Consider the following 26,431-nt stretch of genomic DNA (forward strand, 5'->3'; position numbering starts at 1 on the left):
TTTGATAAATATATAAAATCTAGTCAATTGTAAATATGTAATTTAGTTAGTTGTAAAGATAATAAATTTATAAAGTTTTGAATGAAAAAAAAGGTTGTGATGGGTGAGATAATAATTAAAATAATTTATTGTAATAAATCATAATTTATTGAAAATTTAATCAACATATTTCTTGCTTATTTTTACTTATAAATATACACATTATACATATATACATTTAAATTTACTCCATTGAATCCTAAATCCAATTGTATATTTTTTACTTCCTTAGAATTAATATTCGTATTTTTTATTTAATTATTTTTATTTAAAAAATGTCTTTCGTATGAAAATATTTTTTTATTTTTGTTTTAACGATTTCTTAATTGTTAGCATTCATTAATTTAATTTTATACATATACATATATATATACGTAATATTAATATAAGTACCGATAAATTGTCAGTCATGTAAATATAAATCGAAATATTTAAAAACAAACAATAAAGAAAAAAATTAAAATGTCAATAATTAAAATTTAGTAATAATCGTAATTAACTTAATAAATAAATTTACTTTTCAAAAGGTTCTTCGTAAGTTCTAGTTTTTTTTAAAATACTCTTCGTTATCATCAATTGCTTGGTTATTGCTTTCTCGACATTTTTTTTGTTCTTATTCGAAGCTGATAAATGTTCAAATGTGTCCTCCAACGCACGTCTCGTTTTCATCAAACGTTTTTTCAAGGCTTCGTTTTCTTGCTTCAGTGTTTCAACTTCGTCTAGACCTGGACAAAAAATATAAATTACAGTTAAGTATAAAAATTTATTGTCAATAATTATAAACTATAATATTTTATTTAAAATTAACAAAACATTTTGTTATTTAGCTTAAGCATTAAATGCTTGCGAGATCACAGTTTTACGAGTTCTAGCTTTTTATTTTTTTTTTGTATTAATTACTAAGTAATGACTAATGAATATTATAGTAATTAATGCTATGTAATTAATGTAATGAAAAATAATTCAAGTCATTCGTATTAATTATCTAACTAAGTGATAAATTAATTTGCCAAAGCAATAGAACTCAACTGATTTTAAATACATACTATAATTAAGTCCACCTATAAAAATAATAAATGATTATTTTAGATAATTAAATTATAAATAATAATTACGATCCTGAAGTTGGCAGACAATTATAAATTTTCGGATTTTTTTCAACAAATTGACCATAAAAAAAAAACTAAAAATATTCACATGTAGAAAATTTAAAAAGCTATAAGTGCATTTTTTTGAAAAACTTTTTTTTTGTAATTTATCATTTCTAAAAAAATCCTAAAATTATTAGACGTCCGCTAACTTCAGAATCGTATAATAATTTTGATTTTTAATTATTTACAGTACAATAATTCATTACAGCCGAATTACATTAAGGATCTAGAGTAATTTTTCTAAAAATTTTGTTCTTAAGCAAAATCACGAAACGCAAAATTCAGGACGAGACTCAATGCATTTTTCATCATCTAGAATTCTGCGTTTGCATTTTCCAAAAATGGCCATTTTTTTGAGAGCAAAACGTGGACAAAGTTTCCATGTACTGCGCAAATACAAGGATAGTATCGTTCGTCGACTCGAGTGTGATTGAGAAAAAATTTAAGGCCCCTCCCAATTCGGAACTTTCCTTCAATCTTGATCCCCTACGAGTTACGCTCTCCCACCCGTTGTTATACACCCGTATGTTGCGTGTATTTATTTATACATCACTCATGCAGGTAAGTCCGCATGCGCGTAGTTCACGATTCAAAAAGAATGGCATTCGATAAGTCGGAATTTTCAGAAAATTTCCGCTCCGTAGACTAACTGTCCCAGTTAATGGAATTCGACTGTATTTATAATTTACTAATACAAGTACAGTCAATTTGAATAACTTTAACCTGTCAAGGTCATATATATACTCTTATATGGGAGTATTATATATATGATGTCTAAAATTGTCCCAGCAAGAAAGTGTACCTCAAGTTTTCAGTTTTCGCTCCCACTGGGTGGTCTATGTACTGAATATTCTTCTACTTTTCATTAAGCATGCGCAGTTTAAAAGTAATCGGTTATCAGAGCGATTTTCGAAGTTTATTCTCTTTCTGGGACAAAATTGCAGTACTTAGGGGTCATACAAATTAATTTATTAATTGATTATCATTACAGCGATTTTTTCAGCTTCCGGAAAAATTTAAGAACAAATTAAAGGGCAAGTAGGAGTCTTGTAAAAATAAAAATTACTTTGACGGGTATAAAGTATTCGTATTGACTGTATGTCTATGATAAAAATAAATAGATAACGTACCTTCAGTATGTAGCGGACTTTCGCGGTCTAGATCTCTCAGTGTTCGGTTATTGCAATTAACTTCTTCGTCGCTTAGTAAATTAGACATTGACTCTGTAATTTTTAATGTGTCTTTTAATGGTCTTATTGATACGGCGGCGTCACTCTCGATACCTAAATCTGGTGAACAACTTGATTTACTTCGACCAGATGATGGATAGCTTATTGGCAGCCAGTAGTGACTCTGCAATAAATAAATAAATAAATAAAATAAATCAACCAGACATTTAAAAAATTAATTAAAAAAAAACTTACACTGTAAGAATGAAACTCTTGAAGAATGTCATCAGACTTGGCCTCCGGTACCGAAGAAACTCCACTGGAACTCGGTGCCGAGTCGCTGCTCTCAACAACCAGCCTCCGTCTCAACTCCTTGTTAGCAGCCTCGAGGTCCTGCATCCTCTGCCGATGGGTCTCATTCATGCAACTCAACTCTGCGATTTCTTTCTCAAACTTCTCCTGCAACCCCCTGAGACTCGCGTCGTACCTCGTCTCCATTTTCCGCATCTCCTGCTCCAATCTCAGCTTGTCGTTAGTAAGCTTCGTGTTTTCCACCAGCACCTGACTGTGGGCCAGAGTCAGCCGGTCCAGATCCTGGGTCAAAGCCCCGACACTGCCCCGCGCAGTTTCATTTTCTTCCTCCAGCTTCTTGAGCTTCGCCCTGAGCGCGTCGTTCTCAGCATTGAGGGTCAAGATCATCTCGTTAATTTTCTTCTCATTGACTTCTTGGTACTGCATCAGCTCGTTCTTCTGCTTGGCAATTTCCACAGCCATGCTCTCCATGTCCAGCATCTTCTTCTCCATCATCATTTGCATCTTCCGCTTGTCCTTCTTTCCATAGTTACCGTCCTGCCCATTCTTTCTCTCCCTTTCCTCAAACAACCCGTACAATTTTTCGCAGTAACTCTGCGAGCTCTCCAGCCTGCTGATTATCGGCAGAAGTTTATCCTCCGCACTGTCCGCCCTCTTCGCCAACTCGTTCTTCAGGTCATTCAGCTCAGCCCGCAAAATGTTATTCGTATCCTGCAGGACCTGGACCGGGTTCCCGCTTCCCGCTTCATTAACATCCATCTGATAAGTTTTGTGACACGGAACGTAATCTAGCGAGTCCTCGGAGTCGCTGAAGCTCTTGCTGAACTTACCATGTCCCAACCTGCCTCTGACTTTGGGATAGACGTCTTGCAGGCCGATTCTCGCCAGCGAAACAATTCTGTCGGGCTCTGAAAAAGTTTCCGAGTCGCTCTGCGCGGACTCGTGGATCCCCTGGTGCTTTATTTCCTCGACGATCATTTCGGTTTGACTTTTAATCAACTCCTGGCCTTCTTGGCATATGCACAGGTCGTTCAGAGTCAGCGGAACGTCTTCTAGAGCGTGCACCAGGTCCTCGGAGAGTATTTTAGAACTGGCAAGAAAGTCAATTATTATTTTTTTGTGCTCGTCGTCCTCGTTGTAGTCCGTAGACTTGAGTATTTCTTTCATAAATTTAACTAGACCTTTCAAATGAGTACGAAGTAATTCGCAGTACTCGCGAGCATTTCGCGACTCGATTTGCAAACTGGTATCACTGGTCTCGGGCTTCGATAATAATTTGAACCACGTGAGGGAGTCGACTTCTTTTTCCAAATCGGACTTTTGTTTTATCAATTTCGTCACGTATTCCTTGAGTACTTTTACGTCCGTCGACTGGTCATTATTATTATTATTTATATAATTTATTTGTACTGAGTCGTTGTCGAACTTGACAGCGATCCCCAGGTCATTTAGTTCCTTTACCAGGACATCCAACTGCGACCCAGGGTCCTGAGTTACCGACGAAGACGACGGGGAGAGGGACAGCTTTTGCCGGGAGTTGGCAGTCAGGTTGTGGAGCTTCGCGATTTCCTTGTTCTTGCTCCAGAGCTCGGTGTTGACCAGCTGCTGCAGGTTGTGGGTCTTGACCTGCAAGTCGCGGGCCAGTGCCTCGATTTTAATATTCTGCTCCTCGATCTCGGCGTTCTTGACTGACAGCTCCCGGTTAAGCGAGTCTATTTCCAAGCTCTTGCTGTGGATCTCTTCGAGGTGAGCGAGAGCAGACGACTCGCTCTGCAGCTCGGCTATTTTTTCCTGCTGCTCTTTCAGCAAAGTGGCCAATTGATCTCGCTCAGTCATTAGAACTTCTATTTGCTGCTGCTTCACGCCGAGCTCTTGTCTTAATTCCTGGAATTATTTATTTTTGTATTTTATTAAGATTAAGATATTAATAGTTTAAGAAAAATATATATCTATTAGACTGGGCCAAAAAAATCGACTATTTTTTTTTTTTAACGATACTGTGAAAATATTATTTGGGATGACAAAAAAAAATTATTGTGAAAATTTGAGCCCTTAATATTGAAATTAAGAGGTGTACCATCGCAATTTTTGATTTTTTTTTTAATGAGCGGGTTTTTCGCTCATAACTCTTAAACCATCGAGATAATCGAAATTGACTTAGATACATTTTTTGAAGGAAATTTGATACTCTACAAAAAAGGTTTGATTGAAATTTTTTGTCAGTTGAACCGTTTCCTTATAATCATGCTTTGAACATTGGTATGATTTTAAAATTTGATTCTTTAACTTTTGAATTTTGTAATATATGTAAAAATAAGTTTCCGGAGAAAGCCAATCATTATTCTGAAAGGAAATTGAGTGCTCTACAAAAAAGGTCTCTTAACAATTTTCGCTAAATTCACTCATTCAAAAGTTATTCAAGTTTGAAGTTAAGTAAAACGACTTCAATAATCTTGAATAACTTTTGAATGAGTGAATTTTGCAAAAATTGTTAAGAGACCTTTTTTGTAGAGCATTCAATTTCCTTTCAGAATAAGGTTTGGCTTTCTCCGGAAACTTATTTTTACATATATTACAAAATTCAAAAGTTAAAGAATCAAATTTTAAAATCATACCAATGTTCAAAGCATGATTATAAGGAAACGGTTCAACTGACAAAAAATTTCAATCAAACCTTTTTTGTAGAGTATCAAATTTCCTTCAAAAAATGTATCTAAGTCAATTTCGATTATCTCAATGGTTTAAGAGTTATGAGCGAAAAACCCGCTCATTAAAAAAAAAATCAAAAATTGCGATGGTACACCTCTTAATTTCAATATTAAGGGCTCAAATTTTCACAATAATTTTTTTTTGTCATCCCAAATAATATTTTCACAGTATCGTTAAAAAAAAAAATAGTCGATTTTTTTGGCCCAGTCTAATATATATATATATATATATAAATGTCTATTTATAAATTGAGCATAACAAGTTAAATATGAGAGATATTGATGGTGTTGTTGTAATATTACCTCTGATTCATGGTGAATCTGCTGCTCTAACTCGGATTTTTCAGCTTTGATGCTGGATATCTCGTACCGCAAATCATTTATTTTTGTTTCCATATCCTCGAATCGTTGCTAAAATAATAAATTTTTTTTTTTCTTTAACGTCAATAAAAACTCATGCATTAATTTTTTATATAAATATATATTTATTATTGCAATTAAATATAATTTCATTTCTTTACATGCAGTACAATTTTTATTTTTTTTTATTCGAGGATTTTAATCACTTGTAATTTAATTTCTTTTCTTTTTTTTCGACCATGGTCTCGGTGCGACTAGAGTAATGACTGGTTCCTATAAAAACATTTATCTCTATAATATTTACCTCTTTTTTTATAAAATAAAAATATATGAGTTATTCAAAAAAATAATAATTAATATTTAATTTTATTTTGACAATTTTTTTCGGATAAAATAATAAATTTATTTGTATTTTATCGTAACTAAACAAACCTCCATACGCATAGAGAAGCATAAGCACGACAACATTTTTTTTTTTTTTTTTCAAAATTCAAACACGTGCGCAAAAATATTTTTGGTAAAAAAAATACCGCAGTGTCTTATCGTAAATAAATAAAATGACAAATAAATTATTTATCACTCGAAAATATAAATAATTATTTAATTAAATAATTAAAATAAATAAATCGTTCGGTAGTCGTGAGCATGTACGGGGCCACGCGTCGTATTTAACTGGCGAAATATTTAACTGCACGGCACCAAGAACTACTCGTTGATCTTTTTATCTATTATTAGCATGTAAAGGAAGCCCTCTTTTCCTGTTTATATCACCGCGATTCAGTATAACTTAATATATATGCTGATATTTTACAGTGATTTTAAATATAATATCAAGTTTATTGGCCTCTTAATAAATATTACCACAGCAATAGCGAATTTACATACTAAATATTTTTATATTTTTATCTTACGTCTGCTAGAAAAAGTTTTTTACTATTTTACAAAAATAAAAAAAGCGTTAAAGCTGGTCATGCGTGCGGTAGTTGCGTAGTAGTCAAGGCAGTGAAGAGGAAGAAGAAGAAAATTATTTCTGAAATAAATAAAACAAAGCAGAAGTCTATTGTACTTGAGATTAAAATAAATTTAATAAATCGTCTATTTTATAAATGTAGAGTAGATTTTATTTATGATAAAATGGAGACTGAGTGAAGTAAGAGAAGTTTTTTTCTAGAGGAAATTTAAGGAGTCTAGTGACTGGAACCAACCTGGTGGGATTGGCTGTCGGAGTCGTCGGGCAGATCGTACTCGAGATCTCTCCTGACGGTAACGTGACCCGACTTTTTAGTCCTCGAGGACTCGGAGCTTTTCTTCAGCTCGTGTTGCAGCTCGGCGATTTTGTGCTCTTTGTGTTTTTGTTTTTCCTCGAGCCGGTGCTGCCGGTTTATGAACTCGCGGATCATCGTCAGCGCTTTCTCGTGATCGGTTTTAAGTTTCTGCAGTTCTTTTTCCGTCTGCTCGTTTGACTGCTGGACATTGCAGAGCTTCAAGACCAATTGTTTCTTGGCATCTTCTTGTTTACTTAACTCTTGGTCACGTTCTTCTAATTGCTGGTTTTTAAAAATTTTATTCTTATTAATTTCAAAATTTAAAAATATAATTATTTGCACACCTCATTATTTTATCAGTCAAATTATTCAAAATTTCTTCTTTACCGATCTCGAAAAAATTTTGATAACAAAATTTTAAATCTTATTTATTTATTTTCTACATTCAAATCTTAAATAATTAAGAAAAAAATTTCATCAATTGATTATGATACTGAAGTTAGCAGACGTGTAATAATTTTTGGATTTTTTTTTTAGACGATAGAAGACAAAAAAAAAATATTTAAAAAAATTGCACCTGTAGTTTTTAAAATTTTCTACATGTGCATATTTTTAGTTTTTTTTTTTTTGCAATTGATTTGTTGAGAAAAAAAAATTCAAAAATTTTTAAATGTCTGCTACCTTCAGGATCATAATTGATTCCGTATTATTAGAGATATTGTATGTGAGTACAAACAAACAATAGTCCGAATGTACGGATTCGATATTTCCTCAAAAATTTAAAAGCGAATCGATTTAAATCTTCTCCATAATTTATAAACTAAGAAGTTTTCGCTCTTTGACTGCAAAAATAATATCAGAACTCATATATATGAAATAATTAAGATTGTATGTTACGTCCGCGGAATTATTTGAAGACTCGTCTTTGTGACCGAGTACTTTATATTTAATTTGACTTTATTGAATGAATTGCAGGCGATTAAGAGTTCAAATGGTGCTGAAGTGTGCGACATTTATTTAAATGGCTGACTACAAACCTTTTTCAAATCCTTTATTTCTCTATCAATTACAGTCGACTGGGATGGGGATTTCGATAGCGATAGCGACAGCGGTGATTTTATTCTTTCTTTGGCGCTGTCCCAGTCGTATGGACTGATACAGGATCTTGTTGGGGATAAGATTTGACTTGATCGATAACTGGATCTAAATGACTGGAGATCTTCTAATGTTGACGGGCTACCGGGCGGTGATAGGCGACGGTTGTTTTCAAACTGAAAACAAATAAATTTATTATTATTTGATCAGTAAAAAAAAAGATGGCTGTTGATGTCATGATTAATTACCTGATTGAGTAGGGTGCGATATTTGTTATTAGAGTCGACGAGAGCGTCGTCGCGTGATTTAACAGAAGTTCTCAATTGATCGACTTGTTTCTTGCGTTTATCCGCGATGGCCGCGAGTTCTTCGCAGGCGCGAGATTTTTCTTCGAGCATAAGAATTTTTTCTTTTATCACACGTTCCTTTTCTGCAAGCTCGGTCTTGTACTGCTGGGCGACACTCTCGCGTTTGAAAGCCTCCTCTTCTAACTCTTTTATTTTCTCACGCAGGCTTTCAATGTCTTGGTCTTTGTCCGCCGCTAGTTTTTCACGGGATCTTATTTCTTCTTCTACCCTGATGCGCAAGTCGTCGCGCTCTGTTTCTAACTCTTGACCCCACGATCTCTCCTCTTCCAAACTCGCCGTTAATTGTTTTACCTAAAGAATTTTATCAAATATTTACAATCATCAATTAAAATTACTGAGGCTCAGTAAAAAATTGTCTTAAAAAAATATTATTTTACATCAGCTTCAAGAGATTCGACCAATTCCTCCATCTGCAGTAATTTTTCCTTGTTCTCGATAGCTGACTCTGGAGTAATTCCCAATGTCTCGTTGAAATAAATCGACGGATCGACCATTTTTTCTTTGTATTCTTCCAATTCTATATAAGAATAAATATGAATACTTAACAAAATAAATTTAATAGTCCAATAAAAAATAAAATGTTTAATTTGTTTTGCACCTTCGACTTTTATAATAAAATCTGCTGGTTAATTTGATTTAAAAATAACAAAGAAACCCGCGAGTCTAAAGTGAATAAGTGTCTGAATAGGACATACCCCTTTGAAGTTGTTCTATTCGTTGCCTCTCATTCTCCAGAGATTGTTCGTACAATTCTTGATTCCGATTGGCTTCTTCTTTCTGCTCCTCATGTAATTCAAAAGCTCTGGCTGCCTGACTTAGAAGCTCTTGCTTCTCTTGGATTTCTTTCTTCAGCGCTTCATTTTCGACCTGTTCCGCAAAAAATTTTAAATAAATAATTTAAGTAAAAAAAAAAAATATTTAAATATACAACGAACCTGTAGCTCGATATTTTTTTTGATGTTGTCTTCATCCGAAGTCCCGAGACCGACGATTCCCATCCGTTCTTCGAGAAAAAAAACCCGTAATTTCAATTGAAAATTTTCCTTCTGCAATGCACTCAGCTGGTCTTCATAATCTTTCATTGTTCTGCCGCCAGACGGATGGGCTTTGCCCGGCGACTTTGAATTTGTGCCTAAAAAATTAATTTTGTTAATTAAAACTCAGACAATTAATTAAAATAAATTTCAGGTTAAATAACCTAGTAAATATTTCTTACAATTCATGTTACTGCGGCTTTTGAGGCTGGAAAAATATAAAAATTTCCAGCACCCGCGTTTATTTGAATTAATATTCAAATATTTACGTAACATACATGCATAATTTATATGACAAATAAAATAATAATTATAATAATAATAATAATTGTGATGATAAAATTTATCTGTCAGAACAGAGTTTTAAAAAAAATATTTCCTCCATTTTGTGATACACGAATCGCGCGTATTAATTTTTTTTTAACAGACGAAAAGCTCGCGGCTTAATAATAGAATTTTTAAAAATATATTATATGTTGCGATTTAAAAGTTGGCAAATAAATTTTTACTAAAATGTTTTTTTTTCTTGTTTTAGTTTTGGTTAGGAGTTTATTTTTGGGACGATAAATTTTTTGGGTTAATTTATTGCACCTGTTATGAAGACAGATAATTGAATAAAAAATATATGTAAGATGTTATCGGTAGATTTAGTTGGTTTGGGTTTAGTTAAAAGATTATTAGATTGGGTATTATTTAGAGAGGTGCCAAGATCGCGAATAGTGAACGCGAATCAAGAACGGGCGTCGCGACGCGCCTCGACCCTTTTGGCGAACCACCAAAACGCTTGCAGCTTCTTCGCGCGACCTATTATTATTCCTCTTGTTTTTACTGGTGTATATACATACTGCGTACTGCCCGAATAGAACAAACGAGAGTTTATTATCTGAACAAGACTGGACCGAGGCTTTTGTCTTGAGATCGGCCGTCTCTGAGGCTTAGACCAGAGCTGTTTTATCCGCGCGCTTACTTTCATTTATTTATTTTTTTTATTTCCGCATCGAATTAAGATCGAAAGTTCACGCGGGAATGCTTTGGTACTTTTGCTACACTGATTTTAGATTGTAAAAGGTAAAAGTTTTTGAGTCTAATCAAAATTATTGGAATTTATTTTTGAATATTTAATGGCTGAGTTGAGAACTAGGTCCGATTTAAAATTATTTATGAAGATTTTATGAGAAATTAATTTAAGAAATTGTTTAAAATTCAAATTTTTTATATCTAAATTTGTAATAAAATTCAGAAAAAAAATTTTGAGATAAAATTCTTGTCACTTAATTTGATAAGAAATTGATAAAAAGTATAATAAATTATTACCAAACATTATTTCTACTTTAATAGATTTATCTTCGCCGTCTTTAGAATTTTCGACAGTCGGAGCAGCAAGTTTCGACTTGCGACATCCCATAACACTTTAATATTTATCCACTTTGAATTTTTCTTCATCTCTGTCTAATTACCCATAACTCGTAGTATTCAATAACTCAATAGATTCAATTAAATTAAATTAAATTAAAACAGCAAGTTGCGGTCAGTATTAAAGTCGACGTCGCGCATCTTCAACTGACTTGTAACCACTAGCACATAATTGTTATTACACTTGCCAAAATTTTTGTACGTCGTAATAATGTAGTTTAATTTTATTTTCAATGTCTACATATACATATAATTATATATACATACACACGCATATACCTCCGGAGATACGGTAGTGTCTCGCGCCAAGTACACGTCCGAACATACACAGAAAAAATATTTCTTGGCGCGAAAAATTTTTATTATTCGCCCCCAGGAATTTTTCGTAGTATGAATTGAAAATAAAATATTTCGTGCGACAAAAAATGTTTTTTTTCTGTACGTACATGCAAATATATACAGAGATGCGGTAGTATTTCGCGCCAAGTCCAAACGTGCACGAAAAAAAAAAATTTTTATTCTCTCCAAGAAATTCTTTGCATTATGAATTGAGAACAAAATATTTCTTGCGTCAATAAATATTTTTTTCTGTAAATATATGCATATATACACAGAGACGCGGTAGTATCTCGCGCCAAGTCCAAACATACGCAGAAAAAAAAGATTTTTATTCGTTCCAAGAAATTTTTCGTATTATGAATAGAGAATAAAATATTTCGGTCGTCAATAAATATTTTTTTCTGTACATATATGCATATATACACAGAGACGCGGTAGTATCTCGCGCCAAGTCCAAACATACGCAGAAAAAAAAGATTTTTATTCGCTCCAAGAAATTTTTCGTATTATGAATAGAGAATAAAATATTTCGGGCGTCAATAAATATTTTTTTCTGTAAATAGATACATATATACACAGAGACGTGGTAGTATCTCGCGCCAAGTCCAAACATACGCAGAAAAAAAAGATTTTTATTCGCTCCAAGAAATTTTTTGTATTATGAATTGAGAACAAAATATTTCTTGCGTCAATAAACATTTTTTTCTGTATATATATGTATATATATACGGAGACGCGGTAGTATCTCACGCCAATTACACATGAAAATCTTTGTTCGTTGAAAATTTAAAAAATATGCATTATATTTATTTAAAAATAATAATTGTCTGAAGAAAATGATTGATACAATGACAGACTTGTTTAAAACATTTTTTTCTGTACATATATGCATATATATACGGAGACGTGGTAGTATCTCGCGCCAATTACACATGAAAAATCTTTGTTCGTCGAAAATTAAAAAAATATGCATTATATTTATTTTAAAATAATAATTGTCTGAAGAAAATGATTGATACAATGACAGACTTGTTTAAAAGACCTCCCAGTCTAGAAATAAAAAGTAAAAATAAATAAAACTGATTGATGAGTGAAGGAATAAGTAAGAAATAATAAATTGAAGTAATGATGATAATAATAAATGTTTGAGTTTAATAATAAATCTAGTGGTCAGTAAAGAGAAAAAAAAAGAGATACTGTAAGTAATAGTGAATATTGTAGTTGAATTTTACAGGCACATAGGGCGTCTGGTTTTGAACGGCATGTGCATCATATAGGATATTATAGTGTGTAAAATTGTGTGCATAGCGATATAATGGATTTTTTGAGCTAAACTCAAAAGAAACAGCTGCTGCAGCTGGCCCCTCGTCTATCGACTTAACTCGGGGTCTAAAAATTTCTATATCTATATGTATCTACCCGCAGGGCTCTTTCGTATTTATAGATGACACATTTACGGAACTGGTGTCTTTATCTATATTTTAACTTTCAGGTAGAGCATTGAGTTTTTATCAAAAAAATTTTCATATTGACGGCAAAATAAATTTTTCATGTGTTTATTTTATTTTTATTGTGGAAATTATTTTTTTTTCGAGTTATTTTTAAATGCAGGCGGGAAATGTTGAGAGCAATAAAATTATGCTGAGAAAATTAAAGACGGCCCACATCTTTCTCGTGTTATATTGCTCGAGACCGAGTTGGAAAAGATTTTATGGAACTTCCTGTAACTTAAAACCCGGAGGACAAAAAATTTAAAACAAAAATAAAGGGGAGGTTTTAGAAAGCTATAAAGGGACATGGGGTTTCGGGCTTCGGATAATTGAGGGAAATTTGTCTCCATTTATAAATTACTTTAAAAATACTTGACTATTTTTACTTGCATAAAATATTCTGGTTTAAGGTCAAAGTATTCACCGATAAATTAATTAAGTTTAGATTAATTTTATAAATAAAATCCTATTTAAGTAGCGTAAAAAAAAAAAAAAAATAACGGGGCTTTGCAATAAAATTCCCCACTCGCTTAATTATTTATCAAGTGTGACAATAATTTGTGCTTTGTGTCCTTTACTGCCTACATATTTATTTACGCACTTTTTATTTGCCCTTTTGTTTATTTATTATTTTAAAACTACACAGCATCACATCCCATTTTACACGTGTACTCGTCCAACTGACAGATAATCATCTGTCTAAATAAATACTATCAGCAAATAAATAAAATAATAAAATAAAATAAATTAAAAATGTGACAAAAGAAGACAAATTACACACCGAAGATACGAGATTATTTAAAATTCGCGGTCAATTACCGCTAATTTGCTGCTACTGCTGAAGCTAGAGGTACGTTTTTTTTTTTTTACCACAACAGCTTATCCGCTAGCTAATTTTATTTATTTATAAAAATAAAATATTTAAAACCAATGTTTGTATAAAAAAAATAATTTTATAAGTCTACGGGTCTAAACTCTGCATACTATCATTCAATTATTCAAATCAGCATGTGATCTCTCCCTAAAACAGCAAACCCTTCCCCTAAGAAGAAAAGAAATTTTTCCCTCAAAATTTGAATTTGATTGATAAATTAGTAATATGATATATATAACTACATTTTAAAATATATATAGAGCATGTCCAAAGGTCGATTGTAGCATGTACCAGAGGTTATTTGGCAGTGTTAACAAGTACAAAGTACAAAGTGTCAAAGTAGTGAAGACTATAGTGACTAGTCACAGAAAATAGTTTAATTTTACATACATAGGTACATATATATTTATATATGTAGTATGTAGTTAAAAAGTTTCAATTCTCTAGCTGAATAACGCGGGTAAGTGCTGGCTCTCAAGTCGGTAGCGAATCTTTTGGCCGCGGGCACAAAAGCCGCGAGTTCCTAGAAGGGAGTAATGAAAACCCGAACGGCGGCGCCTGGTCTGGATTCTTGTCTAGCAATTTTGGGGCCGACGAAATGCAGGTGTCTTGTGACTTGTTTTTTATTTATTAAGCCAATAGACTGATGACGTATCCAGCTATCGGCTATCGCAAGGTCAATGGGTTGCGTTCTGTTTTTTATGTCGAGGTTGAGTTCGTTTTTTATTATGGCGATGGTTATGGTAATGGAGATGATGATGATCTTGATGACTGTTAAATATGTGAGCTAACCAATTGTTGAATGTTTTCATGGTTCATTATTTTCACTTAACGCGCAGCTTATTACATGGCGTTATGTGAATGTGGGTCTGAGGCATTAAATTGGCGGATCGTAATGCGATAACGAGGTCGCGGTCCTTTTCCGTTTATTTTTGTATATATGTATTTATTACTAGACTATTTCCGGAAGCAACCATCCAGCAAAATGGAGAACAAAATTAGACATTCCAAACTTTTCTTCTTGTTGATTATTTCACACAGTAATTTTTTTTTACCCAGAAAATTTCAAATGTTAACAGGAATTTACCCAGTAAATTTAAATTCTCAAAAGTTTTTGGTAGAACTTAAGATATGAAGTGAAAGTATTTTTTATCAAAATGTAGATAGCAAATAGTTTGCTGTGGTAATGACGAAAATGGATGAGTCATTTACTACAAATTTTAGCCTGTGAGTGTAAAAAAAAGTAAATAGAAGCCGAAAAAATTTTTGTAATGGAAAAGTTTCAGAGTAAAGTCTTTTGTGCTGGGGATTATTTGGGGGAAGTTCATGCAGTCATTAAAAGAATTGATTTTTACTCAACTGAGTCACTATTTCTAGAGTAAATCGATGGATCAGAAGCCAAAAAAAATTTTTGTATAGGAAAAGTCTCAATTAAAGTCTTTAGATATTTGGGGGGGGGGGGTCTCTCCCTCGCTAATTAAAGGAATTAGAGTAAACACAACAAAAATTTAATAGGAAATTGAAAAAAAATCTGAAAAACGATTGACCCTTCGGGGCAGCTCCAAAACTTCCCGCTGTTTTCGAGCTCTCCTGAACATCCAACGGACATCTTAATTTTGCAGGATTTCCGTCTAAGAAATTCGATAGACTTTGTATAGAAAATCTAGACTCAGGGTTCGGTGCTAAGAATAGTATATTTTACACCTAGGGCAGTAAAGTAAAAAATGTTTCAGATCTCATGTAATTGGGGCGAAGCCGAGGTCAACAAACATGTGATCTGAGGCTTTCTTATTTACTGCCCAAGGTATCAATACTATTTTTCTTCTCGACGGAAGCGGAAAGCAGCAACTTCGTTTCGCACAGCGGGACAAAAGTTGACGCTTTTCGCCCGGAAGGGAGAAAAAAATTTTTTTTCCTTCACTTCTATGTGCTGGCGTTCTTTCACAAGACTCGGAACTTAAAAATTAATAATTGATAAAAAAAAAAAATTCTGCCAAACATTTAATAAAAAATTAATTATAATGAATTAACGATTGGGTTAAATTAAAAATATTTATATAAAGAAAGACAATTCTATGACCTGTTAAAAAAATAAAAAACAACAGTTCCATTGTTACCAAAGTGTAAAATAATCTCGAGAATAAATATGATACAGAAGATAAACTGATGTTACAGAGTAGTCTTGAGTGAAGCTCTTAAGATGTCTAAGCGCACAGGAATGAACAATTTCCAAGAATTTACTCATGCCAAAGAATATCTTTGAAACAGAAGCACATGACAAAGTGTCTTGGATGGCGTCGCGACGTCTACGGAGTTTAAGACTTAAATAATATTTAAAAGTTTAAGCTTTTTATAAATAAACCCATAGCGCGAGGGGAGAATTTGCGGTACGAAAAAATTGGAGTGGAAAATTGCGGATAATGGCGCATTAATCGACATGCCTCGATGAAGGGTCAATTATATTTTACATCGGAAATAAGTAATGAGAGTAATGAAAGACGAGGTGAGCTACGCTCGTGAGGACACCAGCCCTTCTATTGTTCTGTTGTTGCTGCTGTTATTATCATACTGCAATAATCGAGCTGATGATGTTGATACGTCTTATGACCCGTCGATAAGTATCATAAAAGTAAATAATGAAAGACCACAGTCACTCCTTATCTGTATTAAATAATAATAGGAATGAACCTCCGACAATAAGAACTCTCGTCTTAATAAAACTTTCGGGTGTGTCTTTAATGCTACCGATACATTTTTATTAGAGCCCGCATCCGTTTATCCTCGAGATTTATAATACAAAAAAGTATAATCGGCCAATAGCATCCGGTTCTATTGAGGATTAATTTCCGTTTTATTTTAGTTTGTAGTAAAAAAAAAATTTGCATCATCACTGCCATCAATTTTTTGGAGGTGGAAATGTTTGAATATTAAATACATACCATTTATACATGATTGGTTCAGCGAAATGTCAGGCAATGCGGGCATCTGCGTACTGAAAAAAATAAAAAAATATTTGAATGAGATTTTAAAATTTTGTATTTTTGGGAATGGAAAAAAAATGGAAGAAATAAAAGACTCGAAGCTTTACGTGACTTTTTGTCAGTTCCGTAAGCAGGCCGACGACCTGAAGATAAAAAAATGCAGTAGTTTTTAAAACTGATCTATTTTGAGTCAAAGTAATTTTTGTTCGTTTTTTAAATTTTAAATTAAAGTTTTTTAAAAATAAAAAATTTAATTTTTCGTAGGGTTGAATTTTTTTGCAACAATAATTTAGCACACGTGTCAGATTGAATCCAGGTGTAAGAAGTTATAAATTAACATGGGTAATGAGGAAATACAGTAATTTCCAGTAAATTTTAATATAGACCTCGAGGAAAAGACCGAGTTCCTTAGAAAATTTCTCATCTCCAAGAAATAGTGAATGAATAATTATAACTGGCTTGCAGATGTACTAATTGCAATCGTTATGCCTAATTATTCATTCTTTATTTTAAATTTATTGACGCTTATTAACACAATAATTTTTTTTTGATCTACTGCGCGGCGGGTTTTTAAAAAGAAAATTTTAAAACAATGAATCAGATGTCGCTGACGAATTATTGAACATTTGTCACTTTATCAATAGCAAGTAAATGTATATAGTAATTATTTATATACTTATGAAGTGGAAAAATATTTATTTTGAATCTTATCTCATTGATCTGTAGATTCAATTTATTTTAAAACTTAATGGAAAGTTTTGTGTACTGATAAATTTACTTAAATTACTTCTATGGATACTGGTAGAGATTAAATAAAAAAATGTACTGGCTTTTGTTATTGTAAATCTAATAATGGATGGATATCTTTAGAAATATATATAAAGCTTTACAAGATAAATATTTTGATTTATATCCGTCTTAACTTCTAGGAAATCAATCTTCAAGTATCTAAAGTCATGTCATGTGTTAAGTAAAAAGAAAAAAAAAAAATTAGTAATTAATGGCATGGAAATAAAATTTTTATTTATGGTATCTAAGTAACTGGTGAAGATAAGTTAACTTGAGGGGTGGTCATTGGAAAGGAAATTTAATTTCCTACAACTTTAGTTTCAATAGAATATATTGTGGAATTGATATATTAAAAGATATAGCCGTTTAAAGAGTTGGAAAATAATTTTGAGCTAATGATCACAATTTTGTAATTGTTTCAATTACTGTTACAGCCGTAACTTTTAAACTATTGGTTCTATCAAAATTTTTGCAGAAATCAAAATTATAGGAAATTAAATTTCCTACAACTTTGGTCCTTATAAAAAATACCGTAGAGTCAATAGTTTTGGAAATACAGTCGTTTGAAGTTTTAAAAGAAATTTTGGAGCTAATAAATAAAATTTTTTGAACTGCTACAACAGTCGTAACTTTTGAACTATCGATTCTATTAAAATTTTATAGAAACCAAAATTGTAGGAAATACAATATTTAAATGGTGTATTACCGTAAGAAGGACGGTGTGGCTCAATAAGTTATAGATCAAATTGAACGGAATATAGTATAGGGCCGGATAGCTCAACTGGTAGAGCACTCGGCGCGTTACCGAATTGGTCTGGGTTCGATTCCCAGTTCGGGCTATCTATATTTTTCTCAATTTATCTATAAATTGTCTTATTGAGAGGTTTGCATGTTTAGGTTTCCACTATATTTAAATCCTACAACTTTGGTCCTTATAGAAAATACAGTAGGGTTAATGGTTTTGAAAATACAGCCGTTGGAAGTCTTAGAAAAAAATTTGGAGCGAATCAATAGAATTTTTTGAACTGCTGTAACAGCCGTAACTTTTGAACTATGGGTTTTATCAAAATTTTTGCAGAAATCAAATTTATAGGAAATTTAATTTCCTACAATTTTGGTCCTTATAAAAAATACAGTAGGGTTAATGGTTTTGAAAATACAGCCGTTGGAAGTCTTAGAAAAAAATTTGGAGCGAATCAATAGAATTTTTTGAACTGCTGTAACAGCCGTAACTTTTGAACTATGGGTTTTATCAAAATTTTTGCAGAGATCAAATTTATAGGAAATTTAATTTCCTACAATTTTGGTCCTTATAAAAAATACCGTAGACTCAGTAGTTTTAAAAATACAGCCTTTTTCCCGCATCAGAGTGATAGGAAATCAAATTTCTTTCCATGACTTTTTTTGCCTCACACATTTAATAAATTTTTGTCCACTAGTGATTAAGTAATTTGTTTTTCGTACTTTTTCTTTCAATGAAAATAAATTCACCTAATAAAATATAATAATTCATCTGAGGATGTACTTAAATACTTGTCCAGTCGTACTTAATTGATGTAGGCGAAATGTCGAGTTCATAACTCTCTCTAATAATATCAATTTAGCTTATCAATCCCGAATTTAATAATTTCACGTCTCGAGCTCTAATTTTCCAAACAAATAAACACTTTTTCCCATAAAATTACCATAATTAACATTATTCTTGATTAAATAAAATAATAATCATAACAACCAATTAACTAATGATGAATTTTATTCTCAGAAATAATTGACCGAACACGTGTACGCTTGCGCCGCAGAAACTAAAGCTTATCTTTATCTACACATCTCAAGTATCAACAATTACAACTCTTTACATCAAATATTTTTTTAATTACATCATATTTAATTACTTTTCTATAAATTAATCTCATTACAAATAAAACTCTACCCCCTGACAATTTTCTACTGCCATTAATTTTCCAAAGAAAAAAAAACAACAGATTCCGCCCTCCGCCAAGATGGTCGCGAATCAATACGAGATCTGGACCATAGAAAATTTTTCTCCACAAAAACTTCCAAAAATTTTTAAAAAACAAAATCAATCTAGAATTAAAATTACACGGAAAAAATTTTATAATAAATTTCTTCCCAATTGTGGGCAAGTTGGGCCAGGGCCAGTAATTGCCTTCAGTTTACAAAAATTGTTTGGTTTTGGAGTAAAAAAAAACTCAAAAATCCCACAAAAGCTCGAAATTTGGTCATTTTTGTATTCTTTCATTTCTGGCCCGGGGTCAGTCTAAATTGCAGGGTAAATTTTTTAAAAAAATTATCTCCGTGGTCTTATAGAACCAATGAGTTATTTATTAACCTTTTAAATTTCACATGCATGAATAAATTAACATGCAAAGTTAAATTTCCTCAATTAACAGGTCGTCAACCGACCAACCGACCAACCGTCGACGTACTTGAACAATTACCCGCTTATCCAGTGTCACAATCTTTGTTATTATAAAGCCTATTTTAATTATTAACTTCTAAATTTTCCTCCCTCCCCTCCCACCCCAGCATCAAACTCTAACGACATAATAACGTGGGATACATTTTTTATTCTTCGCTATGTAATTTTTTGTTTACAGTTAACAACTTCCGTGGGCGACGATAGATTTCTTTCTATCGATGTTACAAATCCACATATTACATGCACACATATATACATATATATATTTATAAGTTATGGTGATTTTATGCAGGTCAATCAGATGCAGCGCAGACGTGATACCTTTGTTTATATTTCCGCGTGGGTATGTCTTATTATTTTATTTATATATTTTTTCTCTACTGTCTTAAATATCACGTGTGAAAATTTCACCTCCACATCATCATTTAATTTAATTTAATTAAATAAAATAACCAACGATAAAAAATAGACAATTAACATCATGTCAATAAAGTTAGCGGACATTTAAAATTGTTTGATTTTTTTTAACAAAAAAATAAATAATAAAAAAAATATTTTGAAAAATTGCACGTATAGTTTATTGAATTTCCGACATGTGCATTTTTTTAGAAAATTTTTTTTTTCATTATTTATCTGTCAAAAAAATTTTTTTAAATTTCAAATGTCTGCTAACTTTATGAGTGTGAATGTAGCAGACATCAGACAAATTTAAAACTTCGAATAAATGGAGTAAATAATTTTTAAAAAAATATTTGTAAAAATTGCACTTACTAATTTAAAAATTTTTCAAATACGCAATTTTTTAAAATTTTATTTTATTAATTATTTACTCTATTTATTAATAATTCTAAATTTGTCTGATGTCTGCCACATTCACACTCATGCTAACTTTACTATCATATTTTATTGACTTACTTTTTAAATGGACTGACGACACTAGTCCAATTATTTGATCTAGTGGGTGATGTTGGACTGATACGTCCGTAAGAAAATGTACTACCACCAAAAAACATTTTTATAGTTTATTGTTACCGTAATTACTGTATCTATAACTTTGGTATTCTATTCGATGTCTATTTTTTTATAATTATTATTAATTACAAAATTTTTTTTACACTTTATGGCTTAATACTGACACTACGTTGTACTAAAAACTCTTTGGCACGTTATTAATTTGGCTTAGAGTCAGTCTTAGTTTTTTAAAAAAATGTTTTTTTTTTTTTATTTTTATAATCAGTCTTAGAATTGTTTATTAAAAAAACACTTGTATCACTTAAAAGAGTCTTAAGTTTAATTCAAATAAATTCAATGACGTGGTAACACATGACGTCTATGAAAAATATTTTTTTTTTTTTTCAATTAAATAATTAATTAATTAATTTGTTCATTTATTGGTCACTCATTTGGAGATTTATCTTTTTTCACCATAGTTTTTTTAAAAAATAATCGACGTTTAACTGACGGTCTCGTGTGTCCCATATTTATAAAAAAACAATAAAGTTTTTTTTAAATTTATATTTATAGTTTATAATTTTTGTCTATTAATAGATCAGATTAATGGAGATTTTTTAGTTGTAAAGGTGGATTTAAAAAGTTTAAGAAACGATATGACTCATCTGGTGAGCGGACGGGAGACAACTAAACAGTCAACTCAGACGGAGTAGATTCAGACTTCAGAGTAAAATTTAAAACTGAGTGTATGTACAGAGACGGCGTGGAGTTGGGCTGCTGCGAACTACTCCGACGTACGTGAGAGTAATGGGGGATGATTGGAGAGACGAAGGGGGATATGAGCGAAATAGCATAAGTGATCTGTACTGTGCTTTACTGTACTGTGTTGCGGGATACTCGCTCTTGCTACTGGGGAAGAGGCTGTATCGTCATCTCCATCGATCAGGGGACCAGTGGTGCTCATATTAGTTTTTTTTAATCTTGATCTAGATTCATGTTTTTGTATATAGACATATAGACAATAATAATAATTGATATTGTTTGTGTTTTTTGGAAATTATTTGGGAAAAATATCACTCTTTTTTTTAATGATCCTGAAATTAGCCGAGGTCTAATAATTTTTGGATTTTGTAAAAAACGATAAATTATGAAAAAAAAAATATTTAAAAAAATTGCACTTGTAGTCTTTTAAATTTTTTACATGTGCATTTTTTTAGTTTTTTTTTTTCTTCAAATTAAATTGTTCAAAAAAAAATCAAAAAATTTGTAATTGTTTGCTAACTTCAGGATCGTTTTTTTTATGATACTGAAGTTAGCCGTCTAATAATTTTTGGATGTTTTTTTAGACGGTAAATTATAAAAAAAAAAAAAAATTTAGAAAAATTGCACTTGTAGTCTTTTAAATTTTCTACTATAACAAACGAGAAATTTTATTGGAATATTTTTGCAAAAAAAAATAATAAGAGAAAAAAAAAGGGGAAAAAAATTAATTAACAAAGAAAAAAAAGAAAATTGATAAAAAGTAAAAGAAAATGGGAAAAAGAGAAAAAAATAAGTAAGGGAAAAAAATTCAACACCGAAAAAGTAACAAATGCGCAGAATCCGGGGAGTTAGTTCTAAAAGTCTCCGCGGGGTGGCATATCTGCGCAAATTCTTTCCACATTCGGAAAGTTAAACTAGAATGCTTAAAAACCAGCTTAGGGGACGGCTGAGCATCATTCACCGACCACGACCAGTGGAGTACACTAGTCAGTGGCAAAAGGACGACTACCAAGTGGAATACACTTAGTGTCACCATATCCTTACGCACTACGGTGAAATTGAACGAGTGGACTCTTTGTATAAGAACCTCCACCTTTACACATTGCGAAAATCCGCAAACCGTGTACCAACTAGTACACACCACGCTGCCAGAGGGCAGTAGTCACGCCCGGAGTGGGGAGAGTGCTGTAGTAGCCAATTGGTTCAGTCGAGCGGCAGACGCCGAGCTCGACGGACTGGTCATCAGTTAGTGGATTCGCCAGGCTTCCCGCCATTGTATATTGTAAGGGAGTGCCGGTTGGAGACCCTGCCAACGTTCATTGTGGTTCCTCAGGTTGAGCCACAATTGGAGCGTAATCAGTTCGCCATAGTACTGCCGGGAAGTGTTGAACCGGAGCAGTATCGTGGCTAGAGCTACGAAATAGCCGGTAGATGGCAAGAGCTATCCCGCTATTGTAAACTAATTATAAGTACTTGCTGTATTAGACCTTAAGTTGGAATCAATAAAATTTGCATCATTCAGTTCCCTTATACAAATAAATTTAATTAATTTTGAGCGTGTCACCTCCCTCAACCTTATATCTGATCCCTGGATCCGGCGAGCTAAAAACGAGCAGTCGAGGGACAGATAATTATTTATCTTTGGGTAAATAATTACTGCATGTTACACGTTACACTACATGTGCATTTAAAAAATTTTTTTTTTTTTCAAATTTAATTGTTAAAAAAAAAACCCAAAAACTTTTGTCTGCTAACTTCAGGATCGTAAGTTAGCCGACGTCTAATAATTTTTGGAGTTTTTTAGAAACGATAAAGTATAAAAAAAAAAATATTTAAAAAAATTGCACTTGTAGTCTTTTAAATTTTCTACATGTGCATTTAAAAAATTTTTTTTTTTTTCAAATTTAATTGTTAAAAAAAAAACCCAAAAACTTTTGTCTGCTAACTTCAGGATCGTAAGCCAGCCGACATCTAATAATTTTTGGAGTTTTTTTTAGACGGTAAATTATAAAAAAAAAAATTTTAGAAAAATTGCACTTGTAGTCTTTTAAATTTTCTACATGTGCATTTAAAAAATTTTTTTTTTTCTTCAAATTTAATTGTTAAAAAAAAAAACCCAAAAACTTTTGTCTGCTAACTTCAGGATCGTAAGTTAGCCGACGTCTAATAATTTTTGGAGTTTTTTAGAAACGATAAATTATAAAAAAAAAATATTTAAAAAAATTGCACTTATAGTCTGAAATTTTGTACATGTGCATATTTTTAGATTTTTTTAAAAAATTAATTTTCTAAAAAAAAAGTCTGAAAATTGTTAGTCTGCTAACGAGAATCATATTTTTTAGAGAAAAATTTCCAATAAAAATTTTTTATTAGAACTAGAAATTTATTTTTTCTGACAAATTTTATGGGTCATAAATTTTTTTGGAAGCTTATCAAAATAAATATCAAATTTTTTTATTTACTGAAACTTTTTTCTAATAAAAATGTATATTAATTTTTTTTGTACTTAAAAAAGAAATCGCGGGGTGAAAAAACAATTTGAAATTTTCTATAAATACTTCCTGCACAAAAGAAAATATAAAATAAGTATTTTATTAGTATGTAGTGTTTTCATAAAATGATATAAGTTGCAAACAATTCACATCAATGATATGAATTATTTATTTTGTTCTTTCGTGTGCATTAGGGAAAATATATAAACAACAAATTTAATGCGACTTTTGAACTCGCACTGACTAAATATACTTTCAAAAATTTTTATCCTTATAAATATTTTTTTTTCATGGGTAATAAAAATTTTTTATTCGTTTTCGTGTTCGAAATCGAAGTGAAAAATTTTTCCTCTATTTTTTTCTGTTTGAATGAGTGTCGAAACTATCGATTAATAAAATTTCAAGTAATTAGCAGATCGTTATTGTCGTGGCTTAAATTTATTTACGCGTTAAATTTGCCGCATTGCAATATTGATCTTTCTATAAGTATATTTCAAGGACAGGGTTTGCATGTTTTTTGATCTGCATTAATTTTAATAGCCAGAGAAATTCAATCTGATTCTGAAGTTCCAGTCGATCGAAATTATTCAATTGCGTTAATTAGTTATTTTATCTTACGTTGGAATCAAATTTTACACTGACACAAATTGCGTATGAATTTAAATTATTTTGGCAACATAAAGTTTAATTTTTTATGATAAAAAGGTCAATTTTTAATTTATTATTACGGTAATTATTTTTTTTTTAAATTGTGAAAGATCAATTCCATGACTACCACTGGGTTTTAATGAACTTTGACCCGACTGATAATGATAGAGCCTCGTAAAAAAAATTTGTTTGTTTGTTATTATCAATTAACAATTCGTTAACTGAAATATAAAAATTATAATGCAGTAAAATATATAAAAGTTATTTTAATTTGTAATTATATGTAAAAATAATTGCTCAATAAATTATAATAATAAATTTACATATTTTGAATGTATGAACTACATACATATATATGTTATGTAATAGTGCGAGTTGGATAAATTATTTTGGATAATTTCGAGCGGAAAGTTCAACATAAATTTGAATTTTTAGTAGACAATAATTTTGAAAAAATAAAAAAAAGTTCAATCAATTTTGATTGGAAATCTTTTTTGAAATATATAAAATATATATATTGTAGTTGGTGATGGAACTGAACTTTTATTGCCTATAAATTTGAGGTAATGAGAATTTTTAATTGATTTGAATGTTAAAATTTTTGATAATTTTTGGAGCGGCAATTGTTTTTAAACTTAAAACGCATGTAACTTTTAAACTATTGACTTTATGAGATTTTTTGTAAGGACTAAAATTATAGGAAATTAAATTCTCTACAATTTTGATATCTGCAAAAATTTCGATATATCCAGTAGTTTAGGAGTTACAGCTGTTTAAAGAGTGACATATTTTTTTCGAATTCTATTTATTGTAAGACAAAGAACAGCATATTTTTGAATGTCTATATCTTTTAAAATATCGATCCTACGGTAATTTTTGTATAGACCAAAATTATAGGAAATTAAATTTTCTACAACTTTGGTATCTGCAAAAATTTCGATACAATCAGCCGTTTAAAAGTTACAGCCATCAAAGCAATAAAGAGCTTGAAAATTCAAATTTCTGTCAACAATTAAAATTTAAATTTTTAAATAAATTTCTAGTTGCACTAAATAATTACAATAATCAAACACAAATATAAATCGACGAGCTATGTGTGTATTTTTCGTCGGCCTATTTATGGCCCGCATTGAATGGAGCTAAAGACGATAGTATCCCAAAAAATAAATAAGCAAAGAAAGAAAGATTTTAAAATAAATCCTCACGATAAATAAAGACAGCAGATCAGCAGGTCAAAAATTTATACGATTCAATAGCAAAAATAATTAAAAACTTACACATCAAAGTTTATTGTCGCGTTCGACTCATCTCCATATCCAGTTATCATCTTCAAAATTAATTAAATTAATTAAAACACATTAAAAACAATTAATTAAAATCACTTGCTGTATTAATTACGAAACAATAACCACAATAGCGCGTTCTTATTTTCCATAAAAACAAATGCCGACCTAACCGTCAACTTTTGAATCCTAATTCAAAATGCTCCCGCCAGGAGCGCGCGCGCGCTCACTAGTTTTTTTAGTTTTTAAAATAAAATTATCTAGTGACATTTTTTATTACCAGCCTTTAAATAAAAAAATCAATTAATTAATTAATTAATTAATTAACTAAATTATCAATAAAATTATAAATAAATTTTAAAAATAAAAACAACGAAATGAAATAAATAAAAAATTAAAATTAAAAATAAATGAAATGTACGAGTACTTAAAATTACTTTTAATTATTATTTTATCAATAATAATAAC

The 26,431-nt window shown here is 31.2% G+C and overlaps 1 protein-coding gene across 9 annotated transcripts; it reads right to left on the minus strand.

The window, feature by feature from the left end:
- Positions 1-286: 286 nt before the first annotated feature.
- LOC130668284 (centrosomin) lies at positions 287-26,104 on the minus strand. Of its 9 annotated transcripts, none has more exons than XM_057470492.1 (14): positions 20,743-21,126; positions 16,557-16,609; positions 9,403-9,599; positions 9,163-9,334; positions 8,845-8,984; positions 8,348-8,758; positions 8,042-8,275; positions 6,945-7,286; positions 5,683-5,790; positions 2,615-4,555; positions 2,474-2,543; positions 2,321-2,413; positions 1,086-1,100; positions 287-764 (listed from the first exon to the last, which is right to left on the minus strand). In XM_057470492.1, the coding sequence occupies exons 1-14, from the start codon at positions 20,838-20,840 to the stop codon at positions 553-555; spliced, it is 4,086 nt and encodes a 1,361-aa protein (XP_057326475.1). In that variant the 5' UTR covers positions 20,841-21,126; the 3' UTR covers positions 287-552. The 9 variants fall into 9 exon arrangements, with proteins under 9 accessions (XP_057326475.1, XP_057326472.1, XP_057326476.1 ...); XM_057470495.1 differs by having other exon boundaries at positions 622-764; positions 1,069-1,100; positions 20,743-21,125; XM_057470489.1 differs by lacking the exon at positions 20,743-21,126 and adding an exon at positions 25,958-26,104 and having other exon boundaries at positions 2,321-2,543.
- Between the last annotated feature and the right edge of the window lie 327 nt (positions 26,105-26,431).

Source organism: Microplitis mediator, chromosome 5 (assembly GCF_029852145.1).
Source record: "Microplitis mediator isolate UGA2020A chromosome 5, iyMicMedi2.1, whole genome shotgun sequence".
In the NCBI taxonomy this organism is placed as follows: domain Eukaryota; kingdom Metazoa; phylum Arthropoda; class Insecta; order Hymenoptera; family Braconidae; genus Microplitis; species Microplitis mediator.

Bases quoted from the DNA above. Each gene is read 5' to 3' on its own strand.
- LOC130668284 (XM_057470487.1), bottom strand. From the start codon at position 20,840: ATGTTTTTTGGTGGTAGTACATTTTCTTACGGACGTATCAGTCCAACA. The intron at 9,335-9,402 runs GTTCGTTGTATA...TTTGCGGAACAG, and splicing joins AAAAAAATATCGAGCTACAG to GTCGAAAATGAAGCGCTGAA. The intron at 8,985-9,162 runs GTATGTCCTATT...ATTCTTATATAG, and splicing joins AATAGAACAACTTCAAAGGG to AATTGGAAGAATACAAAGAA.